General features: G+C 35.7%; 4 protein-coding genes and 1 non-coding gene across 13 annotated transcripts in view; 2 read left to right on the top strand and 3 right to left on the bottom strand.

Annotated features, from left to right (window-relative positions):
* Positions 1 to 4,014, bottom strand: part of LOC122395547 (von Hippel-Lindau-like protein) — a 53,318-nt gene extending 49,304 nt beyond the window's left edge. For both annotated transcript variants that reach the window (XM_043393203.1, XM_043393204.1), the window contains exon 1: positions 3,816 to 4,014. The gene's annotated coding sequence lies outside the window, so the exon portion shown is untranslated. The remainder of the gene's footprint in view (positions 1 to 3,815) is intronic.
* Trnay-gua lies at positions 3,097 to 3,189 on the bottom strand. The gene is made up of 2 exons: positions 3,153 to 3,189; positions 3,097 to 3,132 (listed from the first exon to the last, which is right to left on the bottom strand). It is a non-coding gene; the product is annotated as a tRNA-Tyr (tRNA).
* Positions 4,015 to 12,903: 8,889 nt separating the features above from the next.
* LOC122396016 lies at positions 12,904 to 14,732 on the top strand. 2 transcript variants are annotated; one of them, XM_043394089.1, is made up of 4 exons: positions 12,904 to 13,278; positions 13,375 to 13,497; positions 13,592 to 13,768; positions 13,858 to 14,732. In XM_043394089.1, exons 1-4 carry the CDS (start codon positions 13,110 to 13,112, stop codon positions 14,559 to 14,561), a joined length of 1,173 nt encoding a protein of 390 aa, XP_043250024.1. In that variant the 5' UTR covers positions 12,904 to 13,109; the 3' UTR covers positions 14,562 to 14,732. The 2 variants fall into 2 exon arrangements, with proteins under 2 accessions (XP_043250024.1, XP_043250022.1); XM_043394087.1 differs by having other exon boundaries at positions 13,568 to 13,768.
* Positions 14,733 to 15,047: 315 nt separating this feature from the next.
* LOC122396015 (pyrroline-5-carboxylate reductase 2) lies at positions 15,048 to 22,517 on the bottom strand. 7 transcript variants are annotated; one of them, XM_043394082.1, is made up of 9 exons: positions 22,381 to 22,517; positions 22,039 to 22,306; positions 20,757 to 20,965; positions 18,085 to 18,222; positions 17,853 to 17,923; positions 16,920 to 17,090; positions 15,878 to 16,090; positions 15,652 to 15,817; positions 15,048 to 15,501 (listed from the first exon to the last, which is right to left on the bottom strand). In XM_043394082.1, the coding sequence occupies exons 3-9, from the start codon at positions 20,830 to 20,832 to the stop codon at positions 15,380 to 15,382; spliced, it is 957 nt and encodes a 318-aa protein (XP_043250017.1). In that variant the 5' UTR covers positions 20,833 to 20,965; positions 22,039 to 22,306; positions 22,381 to 22,517; the 3' UTR covers positions 15,048 to 15,379. The 7 variants fall into 7 exon arrangements, with proteins under 7 accessions (XP_043250017.1, XP_043250015.1, XP_043250018.1 ...); XM_043394080.1 differs by having other exon boundaries at positions 20,757 to 20,956; XM_043394083.1 differs by having other exon boundaries at positions 22,120 to 22,306.
* Positions 22,518 to 23,566: 1,049 nt separating this feature from the next.
* Positions 23,567 to 24,982, top strand: LOC122395536 (ER membrane protein complex subunit 3). The gene is made up of 3 exons (XM_043393180.1): positions 23,567 to 24,284; positions 24,364 to 24,705; positions 24,772 to 24,982. The coding sequence occupies exons 1-3, from the start codon at positions 23,882 to 23,884 to the stop codon at positions 24,780 to 24,782; spliced, it is 756 nt and encodes a 251-aa protein (XP_043249115.1). The 5' UTR covers positions 23,567 to 23,881; the 3' UTR covers positions 24,783 to 24,982.
* Positions 24,983 to 24,985: the final 3 nt, after the last annotated feature.

Here is a 24,985-nt window from a genome sequence, read left to right as displayed (position 1 = left end):
TAAAGATGCTCTTACTGCTTTAAAATTTTAATCTGACTATTCCCTTTCCTTCCTTTTCATAAAAGTATGACCTTGGTGATCCTGGCAAGTGCAACTTCTTGCTTAGCCTTCGATTTTTACGAAAGATTCCTTAAAATATACGACAGATCACGTTCGAATCACGAATAATCTATCAAAGATGAGTAAAGATACTCTTACTGCTTTAAAATTTTAATCTAACTATTCCCTGTACTTCCTTTTCATAAAAGTATGACCTTAGTGATCCTGACAAGTGCAACTTCTTGCTTAGTCTTCGATTTCTACGAAATAATCCTTCAAATATACAATAGATCACGTTCGAATCACGCCTACTTTATCAAAGCTGCGTAAAGATGCTCTTACTGCTTTAAAATTTTAATCGAACTATTCCCTTTCCTTCCTTTTCATAAAAGTGTGACCTTAGTGATCCTGGCAAACGCCACCTCTTGCTTAGACTTCGATTTCTACGAAATAATCCTTAAAATATACGATAGATCACGTTCGAATCACGAATAATCTATCAAAGATGAGTAAAGATGCTCTTACTGCTTTAAAATTTTAATCTGACTATTCCCTTTCCTTCCTTATCATAAAAGCATGATAATTGACCCTACTGATCCAGGAAAATGCAACTTCTTGCTTAGCCTTCGATTTCTACGAAAGATTCCTTAAAATATATGAGGTCTGTTGAAAAAATAACCGAACTTTTTTAGTTGTGTGTTTGTATATCGTCATAGCTACGAACAGTTGACTGCACTGCAATTGCCATAATCTTCCGCGTAGCTGACTTTTTTACAAATTGTTTACGAGTTATTGCTATTTGAGTGCAACGTGCTTCACTGTTCGTGGCGGTTTTCGCAATGTCCGAGAGCAACGATGCAACGTGAAATTTCGTGTAAAACTGGGGAAAACATTCACGGAATCGTTTGAACTTTTGAAGCAAAAGCGGAAGCGATGCTTTCTCTCGTACGCAGTGTTACGAATGGTTCACCAGATTTAAAAATGATCCTCGATCAGGAAGGCCTTCGACGTCAACTGATGACACTCGCATTCAGAAAATCAAAGATCTGGTGTGTATTAACCGTCGTCTGACTACCAGAGAACTTGCAGAAGAGGTTGGAGTATCAATCGAGTCATGTCATGAGGTTTTGACCGAAAAATTAAACATGCATCGAGTTGCAGCAAAGTTTGTTCCTCGTTTGATGACCCGAAGTGCAGAAGGAACATCGAGTGAACGTTTGCCAGGAACTCCTTAAATTCGATTATTTTTTTAACAGACCTGGTACGATAGATCACGCTCGAATCACGCCTGGTCTATCACAGCTGCGTGAAAATGCTCTTGCTGCTTTAAACCATTAATCTGACTATTCCCTTTCCTTCCTTTGCATAAAAGCACGATCCTAATTCCCCTATAATTGACCCTGGTGACCCTGCTTGACCCGGTGTATCCAGAATTCGTGTTTGATCCCAATGATTGAGACGTATGGACAATAGGCAGCGGATACTATGCTGCTATTATAACGGGTATGACCAACAAGCCTGACAAGAGTTTCTATGGCCATGGCAATACTATTGTTCGGATCTGACAAGAATGGTCCTGAGGAATACCATGAGATAAGGGAAACGATCCTCGACTATCCCCGTCTCTATGACAATACGACAGTCAACGGGGAACTTACGGTGGAAGAATGGCTGGAGAATCACCCGATGAAGGAAACGCAATTTAAAAGATATCCGAATGTAAGTTTTAGGAAAGCAAATCCGAATCGTAAGCGTCGTTCGCGTTTCCCCGTTTAAGTATCCCTCGAATCGGTCGAAACTCGACGGGTTTCTGGGTTAATGTGACCAGATAAAACGCGCACAGCACAGTCGCCGAACGCGGAGATATACGGGATGTACAAAGCGCAATATAAACTGCCATCAAATCATCTTCGTACGCAATTGCAATCTATCCGGTGCGCGTCAGGTATCACACCTTCGCGTGCGAATAATTTATAGGCAACACACTCGAGCCCCACCAGACAATATAAGCAATTTCGTGTGTACAATGCACCCACCGGGGCCACCAATAAATATGAACGGACTAGTAATAAATTACGAAGGACGATTAGGGAGGGGGGGGTATCGTCGATAAATTAACGTGAACGCACGATCCAGTGTATCAGCGATGTGTCTCGTGAGTGATCTGCTCGATCATACGAGAGATTAATTCTTCCCCGGTTCGCTATTGCTTCGATGATGTCGAAACGTTCGCTGATTTCGCCATTTTTCCCCCCCTTTTTTTTTTTTACGCGAAAAACTGCACCGTTGGAAAACCGAACGTAACATTGAACAAATATCCCGACGAACTTGTTTAACTTCGACGAGCACGGTATTGATTTTCTTGTTAACGATACACGTTGCGTATTAACATTTGTTGCGCGAAACGTTTTCTCTTCGTTACACGCGGACGAATATTTGGTCGTATGGCGCGGTAGCAATATTTTATATTACTATTCAATATTTGTTTTACGTAGCGATATTTTTACATTTCTATTATATTAGCAAAGCGTACTGATACGATTTGTATACCCTGCGCCGTGACAACTGTCCTTTGATCAGTCGGCCAATTTGCACTTTATTGACGAGATCGATAATTATCCGTACCGACGTTGTAAACAAGACTGAAAGAGATTTTGTAAATTTTATATTTTTATGAAAGGCCTGATCCTATCGATCGATTGCAAGAGATGCTACACGTTCAAGAAATATTTGTCTTGCATAAAATTATTCAATTTTGTGTACTGTATTATCAACAGCCTGCGCCGTGATGTGCAATTGCACTTCTAGGTGGCAGCAAGTACTCGATGCATAAAGCAACAATCGTTAAATGAAAATTGCTTGTAAAATAAAAAAGATGTTCGAAAAAAACAGGCGAAACTTGAGTAAGGCGGCAATGTTGATTGTTATTTTTATATTTCATTCCGTTATGTTATCGCACGATTTTATTACGATCTTGAGATTGTAATAATGATTGAATAATCTGGAGGCTGATAACGATAGTGACGATTACAATTAAAAAAATAAAAAAAAAAAAATTCCTTCGAGCCGGATTTGAACCAGCGACCTATGGATGTCTTCCAAGAACGAACCAACTACAGTCCACCGCTCTACCAACTGAGCTATCGAAGGTATTGGAAAAATTAACTGTTTTAATGTAAACATCCTACAATACGTAAGATAATTTACACAACAAAATGATTTGTTAATAACAACGCGTATATGCGTATGCGTGTAACAATAATTATTTCCAACAGACACGCAATTAATTCGATGTACGCGAAAAAACGACAAATAAATGAAAAAAGCCTTAAAATAAATGAAAAGCGCCAAGTGACAGATAATAAAAAGACTACAGTTATTAAAAAGGCTAGAAATTAGAAATAATAAAAAAAAAATACAGTGCCACCATGCTCGACCTTGAAAATATTTAAGAACGACGCAAACGACATTAATTGCGACGGAGTTGCCATAATTATGCGTAAACTGTGTATTTATAAGCTTGATACGATTGTCATTCTTTATGTTAAAGCAAGTATTTTTATAATATGACAGTGAAATTGAATGCTGATTGAAAGCAAATTTAATAACATTTGAGAAATAGGAATATTCGCGAAGCTCAGATCATGAAACAATTTCCGATGCAATTGTGCGAACAATACGTATCGCAACGATGCAGAACAATGTCAATAAGATGGATCAACGAGACAAATGAGTGAAATGTTGTTTGATCGGTGTATAACCTAAAAATCACTCACCGAAGATGTACGTTACAATGTATGGCCGTCCGGACGGTAACTGGAACGCTTCTTGGCGCCAACGTCCACAGGATCGTTTAACTAAGTTATCATTTATCACAATCATGCGTCACCGTTGTTGAACATCTCGCACAAACTTGACACACATTTGTTTCCACACGCTATGCATCGTACTCTAAACACTAAGCCGCTACTTCTCAAACGTTTCTGAATGAATTTTCGTAGAACGTCAGACGCACGAACAAATCGATCGTAATTGTGTTACGTGCTGCCATCTCGCGACAAACTAAACATTTACTGTTCGAATTGTACGTTCGAATCGAATTGATTATTGAACTTCAAAACCGGTTTTTCAATTACGTTATATCACGGACGAGGTATACGAGAAGACTTTTCGCCCAATGTATTCTTTATTTTACTCTAGAGCCCCATTACCATTTTCATGTCACTCGCAACGTTACCAACAGATTTAGAAATAAACACAAGTGGAAGTGAGACAGAAAATGAAATAATAGAAATTTTAGTATTTTTTAACGGAATGAAAGCTGTACAGCCCAGAATTGAGCATTAATCGATTAATTTCATTGGAGTAACCAATCGATTAAGATTGTTTAAAAATATCAAGATTATTAAAATACGTAAGGACGTGCCTTATTGATAAGTACACCGAAAATCCTCTATTTTCTATTTTAAATTGTAATATATTATTTGTTTAGAAAATAACTCGACAAAAACGTATTTGCGACTCGAAATAAGAAGAACGCAGCCATTAGCTCATATTATTTGCTATGTAATTAATAATTATATTAATATAATTATTAATTACATAGTAAATAATAATCTCCAGGTCTCACCACGAGGAGGTTGCTGCGACTGGAGACCCACCCTAGCCTCGCCCCAACCACCCTTCCTTTGGCGAGGAATTCGAATATCTATTTAAGAGAGAAGCTATCGAAAAGTTAGAAATCAGCTACAAAAGGAGAGTTCTTAAAAGAACTGCCCAATCAAGAGATGAAGAACCTAACAAAATGGCAATACATGTGAGATGATACACATGTTTTCTAGAAACGAAATTGAAATGTGCAACTGCACGTACGAACTCTGACGAAGAGATCAGAAACCTAACAAAATGTTGATACATGTGAAATAACCCATCACATGTTTTTTACAAACAAAATTGGAATGTGCAACTGCACGTACGCATCCTGATTATTAAAGTACCAATATGTACTCTATTATTAATTGTTTCTTCTTAAATTGATGCTTTTATTATGATTGTGTCTAATAAGACACTGAAGATCCAACCAGAAATGTGCAACTGCACGTATGGACCTTGCATATTAGAATACTAATATGTACCTTAATTTTAATCATTCCCACTTAAATTTACGCACACGCTTTGGTAGTAATTAATAAAACGCTGGAGAACGCTTATATCTATATACATTTGTACTTATATTCTAACGCACTCTGTGGAAACGAAGAAACACGAGGAAATATTTTCTTCTTGGTGCCTTCATCAATCCCACGATGTTTTTCTAAAACATACACTCATATACAATAAATATAACTAATATAAAACAAAGAAATATGAGGGAATATTTTCTTCTTGGTGTCTTTGTTAATCCCACGATGTTTCCCTGAAACATAAACTCAGACAATAAATAGAATTGTATGAAATATTTTTCCAAGAACGATCAAGATGTGTACCATTTCCAATTTCATTCTTCAATGATTATACATTCTGTAACAAGAACTTGTTCGAAGGATTAATAGCTGAAATGAAAGTGTATTAATGAACACAGAAAAAAATAATTATATACCGTCAAGATAGACTAATCAATCATAGTAAAAGTGATATTATAAAATTAATATTTGAACTAAAGTTTCCGCGAGTAAAAATTTATATTAAAAAGTTTAAAAACATAAATAATACGTGAAATTGAATGAAAAGTTAAATTCGCCTCACTGTTAAGATAAATACGAAATCGATTGAAAATTTGATTCATTTTTTACCGTAGATTTTATTTTTATTTTCCTTTATCAAATAGAAAATTTTTCGAAACGTATATATTGCAATAATTATATTTTACTGTATTCAAAACGAAATTAGGTTTGTACAGAAAAAGCAATAACGAATGAAAATATCGATTCTACGCGGAAATTAACTCTCAATATGAAATATCGAATTGCAAATTTGCATACCCTTTTCATGCAAGCATTCTATTTTCCATCAATTAAAACAATGATCGCGAACAAACTTTGATTTATGCAAAGAATACAGAATATTTATAAAAAATTCACTACTTATAAATAACAATTTGGTTGCAAAGGTTATTATATCCCGTATAAAATTACCAACTCTAATAATGAATAATTAGTGATATAGATATATATTTTGGAACCATGAAATCAATCTACGATATAATTAATCATAATATAGCATTTTGAAATGCATCACAAATCTGTGATAAAAATACATTGACATAAATTACAGATTTTACCTCGTTATAAAAAATAAAACAATTGATCTATGTACAACAGTTCTTTAAAGCAGTATTTCTTTTGAGAAATAAACGTCCACTCGTCTTAAATTCAAACAACCCGTGAGTGGACCATTCTTTCTTTCGCAACGCTAATTTATAATATAAAAAAGTATACGCGAATGGTGCTTGTTATTCGTAAAATGAACCGCACAGGGTTCCTTTATTAATTAAATCGCGTGCACCCATATTCAATCATGCGCAACACTAATTTTAATAATAACGTTGAACCATTCGAGGCTTTGTAGAATCCTATCTTGCTACTCGCTGATCCTGGTGCAGTGGCCAACGTTTTGGCCAGCTTTTGGGCATTGAATCGCAACTCTAATTAATAAAAAACGCGACAAGTCAAGATCGCAACGCTAATTTATAATATAAAAATTCCAAACGCGATTTCTAACAATAAAAGCAACCGCGAATGGTGATTATTCGCAACACTACCCTGAAAAGTAAACGCGAAAAATAGTGATTCGCAACGCTAAGAGCAAACCGATCAGTCAATTCGCAATGCTATTCTTAAATAACGATAAAAGCAATCGCGTATGGAATTCGCAACGCTACCCTGAAAAGGAAACGCGAAAAATAGGAATTCGCAACTCTACAAGCAAACGCGATTATTGTATATTCGCCACTCTATCTTTAATGGAAATATATCTGTGTTTCGCAACGCTAATGCAAATCGCGTTGCCCAAAAACGCTGGATCAGGTGCTGGCGTCTTCAGTTGTAGCTATAAACATACATGCACGAAATAAACTAACTACATCAAGCTACTTCAAACTACAATAGAGTGGCACATATGGGGATGAAGTTAGACGTTTTAAATATCGCAACACTACGGGATAACAACGCGATAAATCAACAATCGCAACGCTAATTTATAATAAAAAAATTCCAAACGCGACTTGTAACAATAAAAGCAACCGCGAATGGTAATTATTCGCAACACTACCCTGAAAAGCAAACGCGAAAAATAGTAATTCGCTACTCTAACAGCAATCGCGTTTACTAATAATTCGCAACGCTATTTTTAAAGCAAACGCCCGGTTCCTAGGTTTGCATAAAGACAATCACGAATCGTATTTATTCGCAGCACTAATATATCAACGCGATAAATATTTGTTCGCAACTCTACGAGCAAACGCGAACATTGTATATTATTCGCAACTCTAACTTTAATCAGGGGCTATTGGTACATGTGCATACACATGTGCTGGCCACAAAATAAACTAACTACTACTAGTACTACGATTGGGGTAGAATTTGGGCATTGAAAATATCGCAACGCTAAATAAAAAATCGCACGATTGATCAAGATCGCGACGCTAATTTATAACATGAAAATTGCAAACGCGGTTGATGTCCATTGTATACATATATGTATAAAAGAGTAAAAAAGCAACGCGAATCGTGATTATACGCAACACTACCCTGAAAAGCAAACGCGAAAAATAGTGATTCGCAACTCTACGAGCAATCGCGTTTATCAATTATTCGCAACGCTATTTTTAAGCAAACATTCGGTACCTAAGTTTGCAAAAAACCAATCGCATATCGTGTCAAGGCGCAACACTACTCTGAAAAGGAAACGCGAAAAACAGTGATTCGCAACTCTACAAGCAAACGCGATTATTGCATATTCGCTACTCTATGTATATCATAACCGCGAGTTATGGGGAGGGATGGTTGGCATGTATGGTGCAATCATGTACCATCAGGTACATGCATACGTGAGCCAGTCAGAAAAATAAACTAACTACAACTACAGACGAGTTAAGTGAGAAAGTAGTAACAGGAATGACTTTCCATTCTCATCAGAAGATGAAGAAATGGAAAGCCATTTGTTGTAGCCCACTCTTGAGACAGTTTGTCAGGGCCTCTTCAGCTCATTGAGAGCCTTTTCTTTCTTCGGCGGTCCTGCCGATGCCTGAAACTTACTTAAGACCGGGCTCGAGATTTTGTGCAATACGTAGTCTTCCAACAATATACGAATTGTTGGTCGAGCATACGTGGTGAATCTCGAGGGGAACGAACGTTTCGAAAGGGACCTGATCACGACCGCGAGCGCGAGAGAGCGACTTTAAGAGTCGCGCGATTCGAGGAGTCGAAAATAAAGCCAAAACAAACAGCACAAGTGCACCGTTTGAATCAGCAAGATTTCTACTTTCGAAATCGTAACTACAGGAACAGAACTGCCACGCGAAAACGCGCCTACCCGAATTACTAATGTGGACAGTCCTGCCCTGACCCTACCTACTTAGATTTAAACACACACACCAGAGAATAAGTTACCTACCTACCTAACCCTATATTTAAAAAATTTCAAAACTCAGTCAAGCAAACAAACACTCCACGGTTCTCATTCTGAATGTCCGGGCGCGACCTAAACTAGAGAGGACTCCCCGGGGTTCCTCCGACACCCGGACATAGCACTTCATTCACACTCTAATTGTGGACTTACTAGTTTCTAAGACTGACAAGGGCTAGTGATCTTTGCGTACTTATATTATATACATAGACATTTGTATAGAACGTTTTAATATATGGAATCTAGTCTTTAATAAAATGTATGTATGTATCATTATAGAAGATTGAAAAATATTGAGATTGAAATCCATTAAGATCAACAATTTTCAAATAAATGGTAAATTTAAATTTGATATTATTACTGAGAAAAATCTAATGTTATAAAATTCTGTATGTAAATTACAATTATGAAAACATCTGAAACGACGCACTTCCACAACCTAACCACACACACACACATGTGGACAGTACGTCGCGCACGATTCACTAGCCAATGTCAGTCCTCAATATGTCGTTGAATTGTTATAAATAAATTCATCGTGCCCCGTTGCCTTCGCTCATGCAAATAGCACCTGGGCATGTGCATGAACTTAGGCAACGAACACGGAAAAATTAGTCTGAAAATCCTGACTAGAAAAACTGGTTAATAGCTAAACGGTATTTCGTATTTAATTTTTAGTTGAAATGACTCGACTTGTAATATGTAATATATCAATAATAAAATACATCAATATCGAAAAATACTATTATTCAATAAAACTATTATAATTGAAATTTAATTATTTAAAATGAAAGACTTTAATTTAGATTTCATGACAAAATAATTTACTTTAAAAATTGAAATGAATTCATTAAATTGTTATTAAAAAAATTTTCAATAATCCTTGATCGATTCTGTCGTCAAAGTAAATTTTTTAAAAAATGAAACTAGTATAACATGCATGTTACTTTGACTCGAAAATCGACCTGTCGCGAAATGCCTTCTTGCACGTTAAATCGCATGATAAATATAATGTTTTCACATTATATTAATTCATTTTCTATTCGATCATACAACTCATATAAAGTTAAGAAAAATATTTCATATATTCTATAAAGATTGTATATTTGTAAAAATTTTATAATAATCATAATGTGTACTATTCATTTGTAACATTAAGAAACGCGAGTACAAGAAGACCCTAAAACCTGCTCTAAAAAATATAACAGTTGATGTTAATATTCACTTAACTCGTCAAAAATAGCAAGTATACAACTGGTCACCCGTGTTGATTCGGATCTTTCATCCTACAACATGGTTGGGGACCAGAGGAAACAAAATAGCATGCGACTTACCAGTGATGACTTGAAGTCCTCGAAATCATCCATCAGTCATCCATCAGTCAGCATGGTCCTGCTGGTTAGATTCAGGTCCAGAGACTGTAACAAAAATGCAAGAAAACAATTAGAATCGATTGTTAAAATTATAGAGATTTTTAATTAAAAATTTCAAAGTATAAATTTATACTTACGTCGATCGCTCGTGGTCCATCGCCCGATACCCCCCCGGGTGCTGCTGCTGGTTCCCAGGATCATGTTCAGAAACTGTAAGAAAACTGTAAGAAAACAATTAGAATCTATTGTCAAAATTGTAGAGATTTTTAATTAAAAATTGCAAAGTATATATTTATACTTACATTGTTTGCTCGTGGAGCATCGCCAAAATAATCCTCTTCAGTGATGCACTGACTCTAATTCCGGTAACGAGGAGTTTAAATTTCAAATTGAAAAAATAATTAATTTGATTAGATATTAAATTAGATTACCGCGACCGAAGATTGAAATCGGCGAACAAATGATTCTATTATCACGATTCAGAAAACAAGAAGAGCCACGATGCTCTGGAAATAATTTAATACTGCGTAAGAAACACTGCTTCTATTCTCGCGTTTGTCTAACACCGTAAACGACAACGTACTCGGGGTCACTTTGCCCCGAGAAACAAACTTGTTGCTACGCACAATCACTGAATCTACTGGCCGCCTTGCGCGCGGCCAACAAATTTCCTGGAAAGAAAAGAGCTGAAAACAAAGGGAGAGGAGACAAGAAATACAACAAGCACACCTGTGCTTTGCCTACTGGTTTTTGTTTTTCTTCTTCTTACAAGAGTTCGTCAACAGAAATACTGCTTTACTTAGTACTACTGCATACATAGTTTGCCACTCTCATTCTCAATCAATGATATGATATAATACAAGTAATTATTCAATTTATAAATATTATATCACTAAATTTCATAGTTAGAGTTGTAAGCATGATTATGTTTACTTTATCGAACGTTAGAATATCCGGTAATTTTTATAAATATTCCGAAATTTGCAAGAATTAAAGTTCGTTGGTTATTTGTGCTCAAATAGCATATTCCAACTCCGCAGTTACTACATTTTATTAAACTTGAATCGAAATATATATGCAAATTGCAATTAGAACAATTCATAAAGAAATATAAACAATCCATTAAATAAATAACACTCGAAAATATTCAATCGCGATCAGAATACAGTTAAATATAAATTATTTCAATTTATCGTCAATATCTACCGACGCCATTTTTGTATACTTCGATATTATATCGAAGTGGATGAAAAGTTTGTTAACGATTTCGATATTTTATCTTAAAAATGGCCGATCAGAAAATTGTAATCATGCTTGCAAAGAATGATTTAATAAAGAAATAAAAATATATAAATATTAATATACCCTTCAATTTTTGTTACAATTGTTTAAACGTTACCAATACTCCCTCCAAAATTTGTCGACTTGTCTGCCATCTGTTATGGTGTCGTTTACGCGCCAATAGAAGTTCCCATGGCGTCGAATTTCAATCAGAGACTGCAACAGAAATAAAATAGAAATTAAATCATAATTAAACAATAATTGATAATAATGAGGAAATATCAAAAGGTTAGAAATACGTACTTCGTCAGTCGCGATACACCGACACGTCTTGTATTTCAAAAAGGAATTTCATGATTTCGAATTCCAATAAGAGACTGTAACAGAAACGAAATAAGGATCCACTAAAGAACATAAACGATTATTGTAATTAAGTAATGATAAGTCGAAACCGTATTGTAAGAGATCGCAATGAAAACGCGAGTAGTAATAATGGAATAATCAACAGGTTAGAATTACGCACCCCGGTCGCGAAACGCCGATACGTGTTGACATGTCTTGCTACGTTAATTTTCCAAGTACGAATGATGGGTCTTCGCTGTGCTCGGCAACGCTCGCGAACTAGGCGGCGCGGTGGGGGAAGAGCCGACGTCTCACGAAGCTTGGTATTCGAAAAGGAATAGAGATGCCTCGGGTAGAAACCGCGAATAGACTGATTTTAAAATCATATTGATCGATGATGATATAATGTACAAATTAAATATAACTCACACTTTTGTCGATTTATAGTAGCAGATGACAAGATTCTTGAATTTGTTAACATTATTCACTTCGATGATCACATGCAAATTATTTACAACTTTGAACTAATCAAAGAATCACGAATAATTCGTACTTCTCGACTTATATGCATTTACACACGGCTAGTCTGTTTGCCTATCACACTAATTCAGTACGTTTCTCAACTGACTAAAAAGAAAAACGGGCCGAAAAAATACATTAGGTGAAAAGTCTACTCGTATACCTCGTCTGGGGTTATACGACAGATAAAACATACGACAGATGTCTCGTCTTACCAGTTTGATATCCTTTGACGAACTGAAATACCGACTTCATAAAGTATGCACTGCTTCAGAGCGACCTCTTCGGTGGCTGTGAAAACGATATCCAACTGAACAATGCAGTCTGAACTGCTGGCTATGCAAAAATGACTAATTATTTTTTTTTTCGAAAAATAGAATACGAATTGTATTTACAATTTTTTGTTAATGCGCAACCCTTTATCTAGCATTGATAATTAACATCAAACAATTGTAGTATACCGTAACAAAACTGTATAAATGTTGATTGACCATCTATTTAAGTTTCGATTGTTTAGATTTTTGTATATAAATTTGCATAGTATTTATCAAATAAATTGATATATATCATCTAATCGTACCTTTAATTTAATTTAAGTCCTTCCATTCATTCCTACCACTCTCCTTTTTTATATTTATAATGATATTCGTGTCTTTGTCATCGTACTGTTAAACAATGCGTTATAAGATTGCTATGTATAAATTATGACTCCAAAACAAGAAAATGTAACATAACCTAACAAATAAACGAACAAACTTTCGAGGCAAAATGTAATAATTGAATATTAATAAAATTTAGACGTTCCTATGTAGTTTTTGAAAGTAATAGCACTTGTAAACAAAGTGAAATGGGAAAGAGGTTAAAATGTGTTACTCCAAATATATTTTAACTGTTTATCCTAATCTGTAAACTCCGAATAATGTAATAGTAATGAATAACACAATGGAGCAAAATGTAACAGTCAAAAATTTACTCTATCTGGATAAACAGATAATAAGAAAAGAATCAGGATCTTGGTTTGACGAGCGACTAGTAAATGGGAATCAAGGACAACCATTAACACTTGAGCCATCTTACTACAAGTATCAGGACAATATAGGCAAGTAAAACAAGAATAACCGATGCACAAAGTTTGTGCAAGCATATTACTGTTCTTATTCAATTGCTTGATTAACTTTTATTCTGATTTCAATAGGTAGCTTTATCGATGCATCGTCAACAAATGTTCAATGGTGGAAAGATATGTCTGTAACAAGTATAAATGCACAGCCTGAATATCAACAAGAAGCAGTTCCCTCGTCAAATCATCTATTAACAAGTAAAAACTAATAATATAAAAAACTGTATTGATTAATAATATAAATTATAAATACTTATTTTTCTCATAGATCATTCTCTAAATACTTTACCAGATAGATTAGAAGAAGAAGAAGAAGAATCAAATGCAAAGAAGTCTATGAAACTTAAGCAAGGAAAGAAGCTAAAAACTATAAAGGAACCTTTAAAACGTACAAAACATCCAGAGTTATGGAAAGTAAACGTAAAAAAAAATGCCAGACTAAGAGGTGAAGAATATGTTGGAGTTGGAGGTAATTTTAACATATTTCGAAAATTTTTCCTTTTACCAGAAAGAAAATTTGAAGGGAACAAATTAATATAAAAAATGTATTACTCATAGGGAAACTTGTGCCAGCTAAAGCCATGGGACCTCCTTGTAAATGTCGTATGCGTTGCACGGAGAAAATAGACGAATCTGCACGGGAAGAGTTGCATAATATTTTTTGGAAAACGTGTGGTTGGGAACAAAGGAAACAGTATGTTGCACTATCTGTTAAGGAATCACCGAAACAACGTACACGGTGTCGCGGAAACGTTAAATCGAAGCATCGTCGACAGATTACGTTCACCTATTCGCTTTTGCTGAAAGGGGAATTTATTACAGTGTGCAAGTGCATGTTCCTCAGCACTTTTGCAGTGTCTGAGAAATTTGTGCGTCATGTAATGGACAAAAAAAGAATGTCGCCTGGTGGAATTATAGGGCCAGACCAAAGAGGAAGACATACGCCTAAAACGAAAAAAAGTGAGAGTGTCAGGGATAGAGTGCGCGAACATATTAATTCGTTTCCCACCGAGAAATCAACGAATTCAAAGGATCATTCGGAAAAAAGATATTTGGACTCTACATTAAGTATTGTTGCGATGCACAAACTTTATGTAACGAAATGTAAGGAAGAAGGTGTTCCAGAAAGTGATATAGTTAAGGAGAGTTATTACAGAGAGATGTTCAAGACGGAGTTTAACCTCACTTTCAAACAAACGAAGCATAAAGAAAACGCACAATTGCCAAATGTTACGGATAGTAAAACCGTAGCAATTCCATAAAATACGATCGAGGGTATGTATGAACTCAATGTATATGTATTTTCCTACGATAACTGAATGATAAGAATTGTCATGAGGACTAATTTTTATATCACGGGATGCCTCGGAAATGTCTTAATTCGTATTCTGTTCTTCAAACATTATTACGAAAAACAACTTATAATATTAATTGTGGCAATCCAAACTTTGGAACAGTATTTAATAAATATCAGATGGCTTAATTCCATTGTGTATTTATATTATAAAATATTTTTTAGGATAGGAATACAAAAATGACAATTTTTTATACATCGGTATATATAAGATTGTATTTTAGATTGTATATTAAGTAATCTGTTTAAAGTTTATTATTATAAGGTTTAAATTGAACCTTTTTTCAATATGGTTACTACTGTGCTTAATTTTATACAAAGGCATATGCATATAAATATTATTACAAAACATACAAAATATTTACATAACATTTTTATATGCTGTAACGTTCATTGTAAAATAAGTTGTTGTCAAGAGATAACAGATCTATATTTTTAATTGCTACGTTGTAAACGAACAATAAATTGCAATTTTAACGTTTAATATTTTAAAGAAACTATTTACAAAGTATACAAAAAATTTCTAAAAAAGATTAGACCACTCGTTTCCTGTAGACAGCACAACTGAAATTGTACAAAGTTACGCGAAAACGTAGCAAGTTAAAACGCGTTATCGCCGCGATTTAATTTTCTTCTTGGAAATTTAAGAACTACTTTTTCTATTTCCTTTGTTTTTTTGCTGTAATTGTTGCCAATATTTTCATTCCGTCATTATCAGAATCGATTCTAACTACTTTCTGAACTAGAACTGAATTCTCTGCAGCGTTTCGTTGCTGCTTCAACAGCACCGATTACAGCCGATCTCAAACCGTGTTCTTCTAGATAATGAATCGCCGTTATGGTAGATCCTAAATAAAAAAAATAAATTGACACTGGACTTTTCATTAAGGACCTATAAAGCAATTGATTCTAAAGGTAAAATGTTAAGAAAAGAGGGGCCCGTAAATGTCGACGAGGCTGGAAAAATAAATGTAATGTAAAATATAATATTTTCGAACCTGCTGGCGAGGCGACGTCGTCTTTCAGTTGTGCTGGATGCATATTAGTTTCTTTAACCATGGCGCCAGCACCTAAAACAGTCTGCGCGGCTAACTTATAAGCAACCGGTCTCGTAAGTCCCATTTTTACGCCACCGTCAGCTAATGCCTCTATCATCATATAAACCTGAGCAACGGGACAATATTTGCATCAAAAGTGTTGCAACAGTTTCTTAACGTTACTTACATACGCGGGTCCGGAGCCAGCCAAAGCAGTCACAGGGTCGATTAAGTTTTCAGACACTTCTTCGCAAATACCTACGGAAGAAAACAATTTCTCTGCTATTTCAGCTTCTTTGTCGCCGGCATTCTTTCCACGAGCATACACCGTTGCACCACAACCAACGAGGGCCGGTGTATTGGGCATTACCCTTATCACTGGCGTTCCAGTTGGTAGAGCCTGAAATTATTATTAAATGCTAAACATTTTGAGTGTAGTATCTGTAATAATGTCAGAATTTCTATACTCTTCGATGTAGATTTCAAAAATTTTAATGGGAGATTCTAGACGCCAAAATAAGACGAAAATCAAGAATGTAAATTTCTTGACTGAGGCTTCGTTAAAAAGTTATTAACAATTAAATTAAAAAATTTCAAATCGTTCTGGAAAAATTATTTTTGGTTGCGGGCCTCAATTACAATCATTTTTGGTGAATACTCATACATCCGAAATCCTACCCACTTTCGAGAAAAAAATTCTAGTAGATACTGAAATTTTTAGACGAAATTAAAAAATTTCAAATCATGCTAAAAAAATTATATTTAGTTACAGGGGTCAATTACAAGCATTTTTGGTGAATAAACATACCCCTGAAATCCTACCCACTTTCGAGAAAAAAATTCTAGTAGATATTGACATTTTTAGACGAAATTAAAAAATTTCAAATCATGCTAAAAAAATTATATTTAGTTACCGGGGTCAATTACAAGCATTTTTGGTGAATAGACGTACCCCGAAATCCTACCCACTTTCATAGAAAAAAATTCAGTACGAGTGGAACTTTAAACACTAATAACTTTTTAACGAAGCCTCCATCAACAAATTGATATTCTTGATTTTCGACCTATTTTGACCTGTAGAATCTCCCATCAAAATTTTTCCTAGGGATAGCTGAACACTCTGTATACATGATTTCGGTAGATCATAGATGAAGGCATAGTATTATGTGCAATGGTGTTATTTACGTAACACCCTGTATTAGTAATGAATTCAAATTTGAAATACTTACCTTTTCTAACGATGACAATGGAACGCCCATAGCGATAGATAGCAAAAGTTTATTATAGTTCTTTAAATCCGGAAGAACTTGTGGCACCACTTGTGGTTTTACCGATAAAATCAGAACGTCGCCATAGTCAACCACGGGTCCGTTCGTAAATACAGTATTCGAGCCTATTTCCTAAAATTACATCGCAATCGTTGAAGAGCAAACGATTACATTTACATAATTTTCGGGAACCCTTTATAAGTAGAGTGGAACAATCGCGGATCGATGGTTGTGTTATCAGATTCAGAAATCACAAATTGGTTTCGTTTCCTAAACTAAATTTCAGAATCGTGAAAGAAAGATAAGGCTACTATATTGGTAATTTTCCTAAGTGCGATAATGACCGCGAAACTATAATCGGGAATTTAATCTACAAGTAATCTATTTTATGCTTTAGATTCCAAGAAATAGCTAACGAATACGTTTAGAAACAATTTAAGATCAAGATTAAGCGGTATCGTGATAATTATCAATAAAACGCATTTACAATTTATTAGTAACACTTTAATTTACCGTACTCCAAGTAAATGATTTGTTCTCCATTACCTTCTATCTCAGTGTACACGAATAAATAAGAAAAAAAGTTTATTCCTAAAGAATACCAATTACTGTTTAAAATTCGTTGACCAGAGAGAAAGAGATCATATCGATCGGTTAGTCAGGTTAATCGATCCGAGTTGACAATTTTCAAATCTGTTTACCGAGCAAAGGAAAAATATTTATTGTTTTGATGTGTTTTCGAAACGAAAAGCGAAGCTGATAACGCGGACGATCGGTCAACTATCACTTATCGTTTTTTATCTATATATCGAGTATACAACGATGCAAACGAAATCGAAGGAAGGACAAATTTCTTTTTTTTTTTCAAGATTACGAAAGCAAGAATCGACCTACCTTAAACGTATCTATGCTACCCACATCGTTTGGAAGACAGCTCGCCAGCATCTTTTCACCCTTGCTCAAGCCTGCAAACAGTGTACCATTAAAATAAATCAGCTCCACGAGAACGCCGATTTACGGAAACGTACATCGCCTGGATGAAAAGCTAGAGTGCCATAGAGATTATTAACAGTCCAAAGACGATGATAATACTATCGAGCACGTGCATATTGAATGTTATTTTTACCCGCGCGAATGAAACCCTTGGCCAAAGACTGGGCCATTTTCCCTCCACCGATGAATCCAATTTTCAGCATGTTCGTGTCAACGTCCAACGATAGTTTTTTTTTTTTCTTCTCGCCGCCAGCAAGAAGTTGATCGCTCACTGTACGAATAGAAAATTTACGTTTATAACACCCGTACACACTATTTCTGCGATCGTGTTACACGAAATCCATTTTTCCGTGAACGCCTATACTTTCCCCGTACCAGAGTATTTAGGTACACACTGATTCGCACCCAACGCGACTCTTTCCTCGTGCTATTTCAACGAACACGCATCAAAACTATCCAGCAACTATCGAGACTACAGATACCAATGGGAACGCGACAAACGTAGAAAGAGCAATGCCAAAGACTGATGTTTCTAATCTGAAGTCTATATGTTTCTAATCTGCACAGTGTAAAGACGAACGCTGTCCGACCACGATATTTACAAAGAAATGAGTGCTTCTGGGTCTCGGTCCTTGCTTCATCTCCCTCGACCGAGATTATATTTCAGTAGTTCGTTTCTTTCTTTTTCTTTTTTTCCTTTTCTTCTTTTATGTAACTGCGTACGAGATAAGGTACTCGCGTATGTGCGTTCATTACGCGTTTATGCGACAAACAATGCACGTAATAAATCCCGTCCACGATTTTGCGGCTTCGCCTGGTGAATTATTGAACGTTTCAGTACCCGTTACAAAAGAAACACGAGAGGACCGTAATTCATTGTATCGCGGTCCGCGACTGAAGGAAATTATTGAACGGTCGGGAATGAAATCGCGACGGACTTTGGTAAGCATGGCAAACAGCGTCGCATAATTGCAACTTGAATCACTTCTGGCGATTTAAGTTGCGAGTTGCTTCAGCGAGCAATAGATCCATTAAATTTGACGCGATCGTGTTTTTATCGAATACCTGGCACCGTAGACTTAGGGTCTCTGCTATGTCTCTAAAACCACCGAAGTGGACAAAATGACTCGTTTGTAATTTCTAATGAAAATTGTAAAAAATTTACTGGATTTTTGAAAATTTACCGTAGTTTTCTGTAAGAGAATGAATTTATTTATTTATTTCTTCGAGTATCTATCGTTTTCATTTTATTGGTACAAATAAGTACACAATAATTGTTGGTAGTTCTAGCGTTGAATCTAAGTTAGGTAACTAAACGTGCAAGCCACTCGTGTACGTTGGTGGTAAAAATGAATTATTACCAAAACTTTGGTATCTTCTGGGTTTATATAATCCCGAACAAACGATAGCAATATTAATGACAAAGTTACGAAGAATTAATACGAAATTAAATGTGATAGAGAAAACGATGTAGTAATTTTCCATCCGACATAACCGGGAACAGCCAACGCTCGAATGACACGACGTGACTTTTGGATCGGTATTAACGCCCACGCATTCAAGCTTGCCAGATATCAGGGAACGAACTTTCGATTTCTATCTTTGTATCGAAACGTAATGTTTATAAATTCACAAATGCACTCTAAACTACGTTTATTATTTAACACCAGAACTACCAAACCAGTCAAAATGACCCGTTCGTAATTTCTAATAAAACCTGTAAAAATTTACTCGACTGAATTTTTGGAAATTGACCGTAATTTTCTGAATGAGAATGAATAAACTTCCAGGTTTCAATTTCCTTGGTACAAATAAACACACTATAATTGTCGATGGTTCTAGTGTTAATACTGCAAACGGTAGCACGTATCACAGCATGGGGATGCAGCAAAAAGTAAAAACAATAGTGATAAAATACTGATTAATAAGCTCCCCACCGTCAGAGCGAAAACATTAAATGATAGAGAAGAAAGACGAGCATTGAATCGTGGAAAAATAAAGTCCATAGATTACTGCTCGAGAAACATGCACAGACCCGATGGAAAATCTTGGCGAAACTTTAACTGAGGTACAGCAGTTAGCCGAATGATTAGGTCAGCCGGTTATCACGGTCGAGATTCCAGAATGAAATCATGGATCGATTAATGAAGCAGACTTTAGATATTGGATTATTCTAGGTGAAAAATGATAAAGAAATCTCGAACCTAAACGGGAAAACGATTTCGATGGTTGAGCGTCTCGGTATCGCGTGCGATGTATGTTTTACTTGTGTTTCTATTATAGGCGTATGCAAACGAATCTGACGATCTCGTGCTGTAAATAGTACCGCGTAAGGAAGGTCTTAGTTGATTAACCTCTGGACCAGAGGTTCCCAAACTATGTCTAAACCTTCTTTTACGCTATGCATAGTTCTTTTTACACGATTCTTTTGTAACGATTATGACCGATTGGCGAGAAAGAAGCGTCGAACGATACCGATCGAAACAATAACGATAACGATGAAAATATACTTTGATGTCTGCGGAGGATTATAATTTTCTGAAAAATTGGAACAAATGGACTTGGGAGCTGTCTCTTTTATCGACAGAGCCAATGGATAATAAACAACTGATACGATGCAAAACAAACGAATACTTTGAATCCTAATAGGCTTAACGGTACGTCTACGTACGTTGAGTTCGTGTTGGTACGCTTATGGTTGCCAAGATGTTAAGCGGAATCGCGTTTCGGCGTGTTATCGAGAATCGTTTGATCGTACCGCGATCCGGATCGAACCGAGGCAATATTTGTCATTCGATTACTCACCGTTACGAGCGTCCAAGCGTCGTCGCATACGTCGACTTAATTTTAAAAACTCCATTGTCTTCAGTCCCGTGGTCATTTTGTTTAGTTTCCTTTTTACAGTTCGCTTTTCCTTTTAACGGATGCAAAACGCCCCTGGCAAATTGTGCAAACGATGCTCGCGATAGTAAATCACCAAACAAGAATAGAATTCGTCGGGGAATCTGAAAACTCTGTATACATTAGGATTTCTCGGCTGAAACGCACAACACCGCGTGATTAGTCGATCAAACGCAGATAATTGTCTCACGCAACTTATTACAAAGCATCATAGGCGTTGTAATTGATAAAATGTTAATATAGAGCGCCACTTGTAAAATACCTGTCGTACTTTGCGTGTTAAAATATAATATTAAAAATACGTGCACGATTGAAGGTATACAGGGTGTTCGGCCAAACCTGGGAAAAATTTTAATGGGAGATTCCAGAGGCTAAAATAACACGAAAATCAAGAATGTCAATTTCTTGACTGAGACTTCGTTAAAAAGTTATTAACAATTAAATTAACAAATTTCAAATCGTTCTGGAAAAATTATTTTCGGTTGCGGGGGTTAATTACAATCATTTTTGGTCATTACACATATCCCCGAAATCCTACCCACTTTCTAGAAAAAAATTCGAGAAGGTGTGAAATTTTTCGACAAAATTAAAAACTTTCAAATCATTCTGAAAAAATTATGTTTAGTTTCAAGGGTCAATTATAATCATTTTTGGTGAATAGACATACCACCGAAATCCTACTCACTTTGGAGAAAAAAATTTAGTAAAGTGGACAAATTTTTCGGCGGACAAAAAAAATTTCAAATCGTTCTGGAAAAATTATTTTCGATTGCGGAGGTCAATTACAATCATTTTTGGTGAATAAACATACCTCCGAAATCCTGCGCATTTTCGAAAAAAAAATTCAGTACTGGCGGAACTTTAAATATTATTAACTTTTTAACGAAGCCTCCATCAACAAATTGGTATTCTTGATTTTCGACTTATTCTGGCCTCTAGAATCACCCATTAAAATTTTTCCCATGGATGGTCGAACACTTTGTATTTTTTCCGTATAAAAGATTGGACTCGTAATTATATTCACGTATATCGAATACAGCGCGAAATTCGGCACAGGTACTTACGCGATTTACATAATTACACTGAATTCGTATCGTCTATTGTCTGATGCAAAGATATTACGAGTGTCGAAGCAATAGTTCCGCTTAGAATTGTATACAACGTATAATAGATAATGTATTTTCACCTGCTTATATACCAACGCCGCTCGTCTATTCGCATCAAAACGCGACTGACGAATTATTGTTCATTCCAGACGGAAAATTACCTATTCGGTCACGGCCAATCACAACTCGAACATAATTGTATCGCCCTCTTATCTAATCCAGTGTCTTTCAATGTCTAAAGGAAAGGACCTGGAGCTATTACCAGCCAGGTATCGCGTCATTGTATCGATACATTGGCGAAATTAAACAATTTCAATCGATGAAATTCTCTCACAGGAAAATTTTTACCTGAAATTCAATGTACATATTACCAAAAATGATGCAACCACGATACTACGGCACAGTTCACAGATTCGATTTACCACTCAATCTACGGAAACTTCGTTCTTGAATACTCGAGTAAAATGTAATTAATTAACGAAAGAAGCCCAATTTTTATTATACGGAGCGTTGCAATAACCACGAACACAACGAACAACACTTGCAGTTTCAAAACAAAGTGTTTGGCGACAAGTTTCTGATACCGTTCATAGATGTCAGTAACTATAGAGTGATTATGACAGCACCTCCTACGCTCGTCTACAGAGGGACTCGTAATCTTTAACTCTCTAAAATTCTCGATCAGCAATCAATTTCTATTTATCCATTTTTCGAACTACGAAATACATTCGCTATTGAGGGAAACTGTTAGGATCAACCTCCTTGCCATTTCAACGCTATTGATTTAGAATGAAATAAGAATCAAACGCCGTTCACGGTGGGAAATAGAACTAAGTATGCCGAAAGTTACTTATTTGAAAGTGATCGAAACCTGAATCACATACGAATTATACGAGTAGACCTTTCACCCAATGTAACAGTATGTTTCAGGAAATCTTCGTCTAAGGATCAACAAGTAAGAATATATTTTCTATGTATTTTGTTAGATGATTAGATAGGTAGGATGTAAGTAAATTTAGATTTATAGTTAGGCAGGAGTTTGGTTCTCTATATTAATCATTATATCAGGCAGGCAATGTTTTGGTCTATTTCTCTGTTTTGTTGATGAGAAATTAGAGACACATTCTTTCTCTAAAAACTCTTTTGTTGGTTGTTTCCTTCGTTGGTTGCACTTTCGTTTATTGCTTCTTCGACCAACGATTGTTTTATTAATGGAGGGTGGTTGGGAATCGGTTAGGGCGGGTCTCCATTCGCAGCAACCTCCACGTGGTGAGGACCTGGGTAATATTATTTAGCGTTTAACTAATAATCGTATCACTCTTAGCTGGGTAATGCAATTATTAATTAAAAACTGAATAATATTAGCAAATTGGCTGCGATCCGCTTTGCATAGGTCATCATAAATATAGAGCTTCTTCGCTAAGTTAGTTTTGATTCTCATTGATTCATCAAAGATTCTAGAGTATTGTCAGAGAAGACGATGTATACGAATAGGTCTTTCACCCAATGTATTTTTTCGACCCATTTTTATGAGGTCTCGAAACCCCATTACCATTTTCGTGTCATTCGCAACGTTACCAACAGATTCAGAAATAAATTTTACATAGTCAACTCTCATGTATTTACGCAACACTACAGCTGTTTGCCTATCAACACTAATTCAGTGAATAGTTTCTCAACTGACCGCTATCCATGTAAAGAGGACGCTAGTATCACCTCTCAATTATTAGGTCGGTATGACAGTAAATTTGAGCCACGAAAGTTCGTAAGGTGTAATTTACACCGTGTAAGGTCTACTCGTTTGCCTTGTCTGTGCCGGCATCGCGTATACGTAGTCTTGCTCTGTAGCATGTTCTTCAAGTTGTTTGATTTTCGTATCTTTCTTCTTTCATCCGTGTAAATTTCGGAACAGCAGCAAGCAGCATGGCTGAGTTGCTTTTAGATCCAAACATTCGGGGTTGGGTGTTCTTGCCAATTGTTGTAATTACGTTTCTCGTGGGAATAATCCGTCATTACGTTTCGATATTACTTGCCTCGCAGAAAAAAGTTAAAGTTCATCAAGTGCAAGACAGTCAAGTGATGATACGCTCTAGATTACTTAGAGAAAATGGCCAATATATTCCAAAAATGGCATTTATTAGTAGAAGGCATTTCTTCAATAACGAGGAAACAGGGTATTTTAAAACACAAAAACGTGCTGTGTCGCAAAACCCAATGACAGATCCAAATATGATTATTGATATGTTGAAAGGAAACGTAACTAATGTTTTACCAACTGTGCTCATAGGTGGATGGATCAATTGGATGTTATCTGGTTTTGTTACAAGTAAGTGGATTAAAGATATTCGTAAGCAAATTGATTCCAAATATTTTGACTACCGATAATATCTATAATAATATTATAGCCAAAGTGCCATTTCCATTGACATTGCGTTTCAAACCAATGTTGCAACGTGGTATAGAATTAGTTACCCTTGATGCTGCATGGGTTTCATCTGCATCTTGGTACTTTCTTAATGTATTTGGATTACGTTCTATTTATACCCTTGTTCTTGGAGAAAGCAATGCTGCAGATGCTTTTAGACTTCAACAGGATCAGGTATCTGGTGCTGCAATGTCAATGCCACCAGATCCAAAAGCTGCATTCAAATCAGAATGGGAAGCATTGGAAATATACGAACACAATTGGGCATTGCAGGGTGTTGAAGCAGATCTTATAGGTTCTCACAGGACAGACACTAACGAAGGTGTGTAAATATTAACAATGATAAATTGCTAAAAATTTCGACGAAACTTTTATTATTGTTTTTCAGGTAACAAATGAACAAAACGCATCTATATCTTGATATAGTATGTGCCATTTTGGAAAAATAATCAAAGTTTCAATTAAATATTAAATGAACTAATAATTTTAACTAGCACAACAAATAACATTATTCATGGCTTTCTGTGAAATAGTGTTTTATGTTTCATTAGATCATTTTAATCACGTTTTGGTATCTGATTACACAGTTTGTTTGACATGTG

This window comes from Colletes gigas, unplaced genomic scaffold (assembly GCF_013123115.1).
Source record: "Colletes gigas isolate AHSC1104 unplaced genomic scaffold, ASM1312311v1 Colletes_gigas_Sc00006, whole genome shotgun sequence".
Taxonomy (NCBI): domain Eukaryota; kingdom Metazoa; phylum Arthropoda; class Insecta; order Hymenoptera; family Colletidae; genus Colletes; species Colletes gigas.
This window is presented reverse-complemented; position numbering and strand designations above follow the sequence as displayed.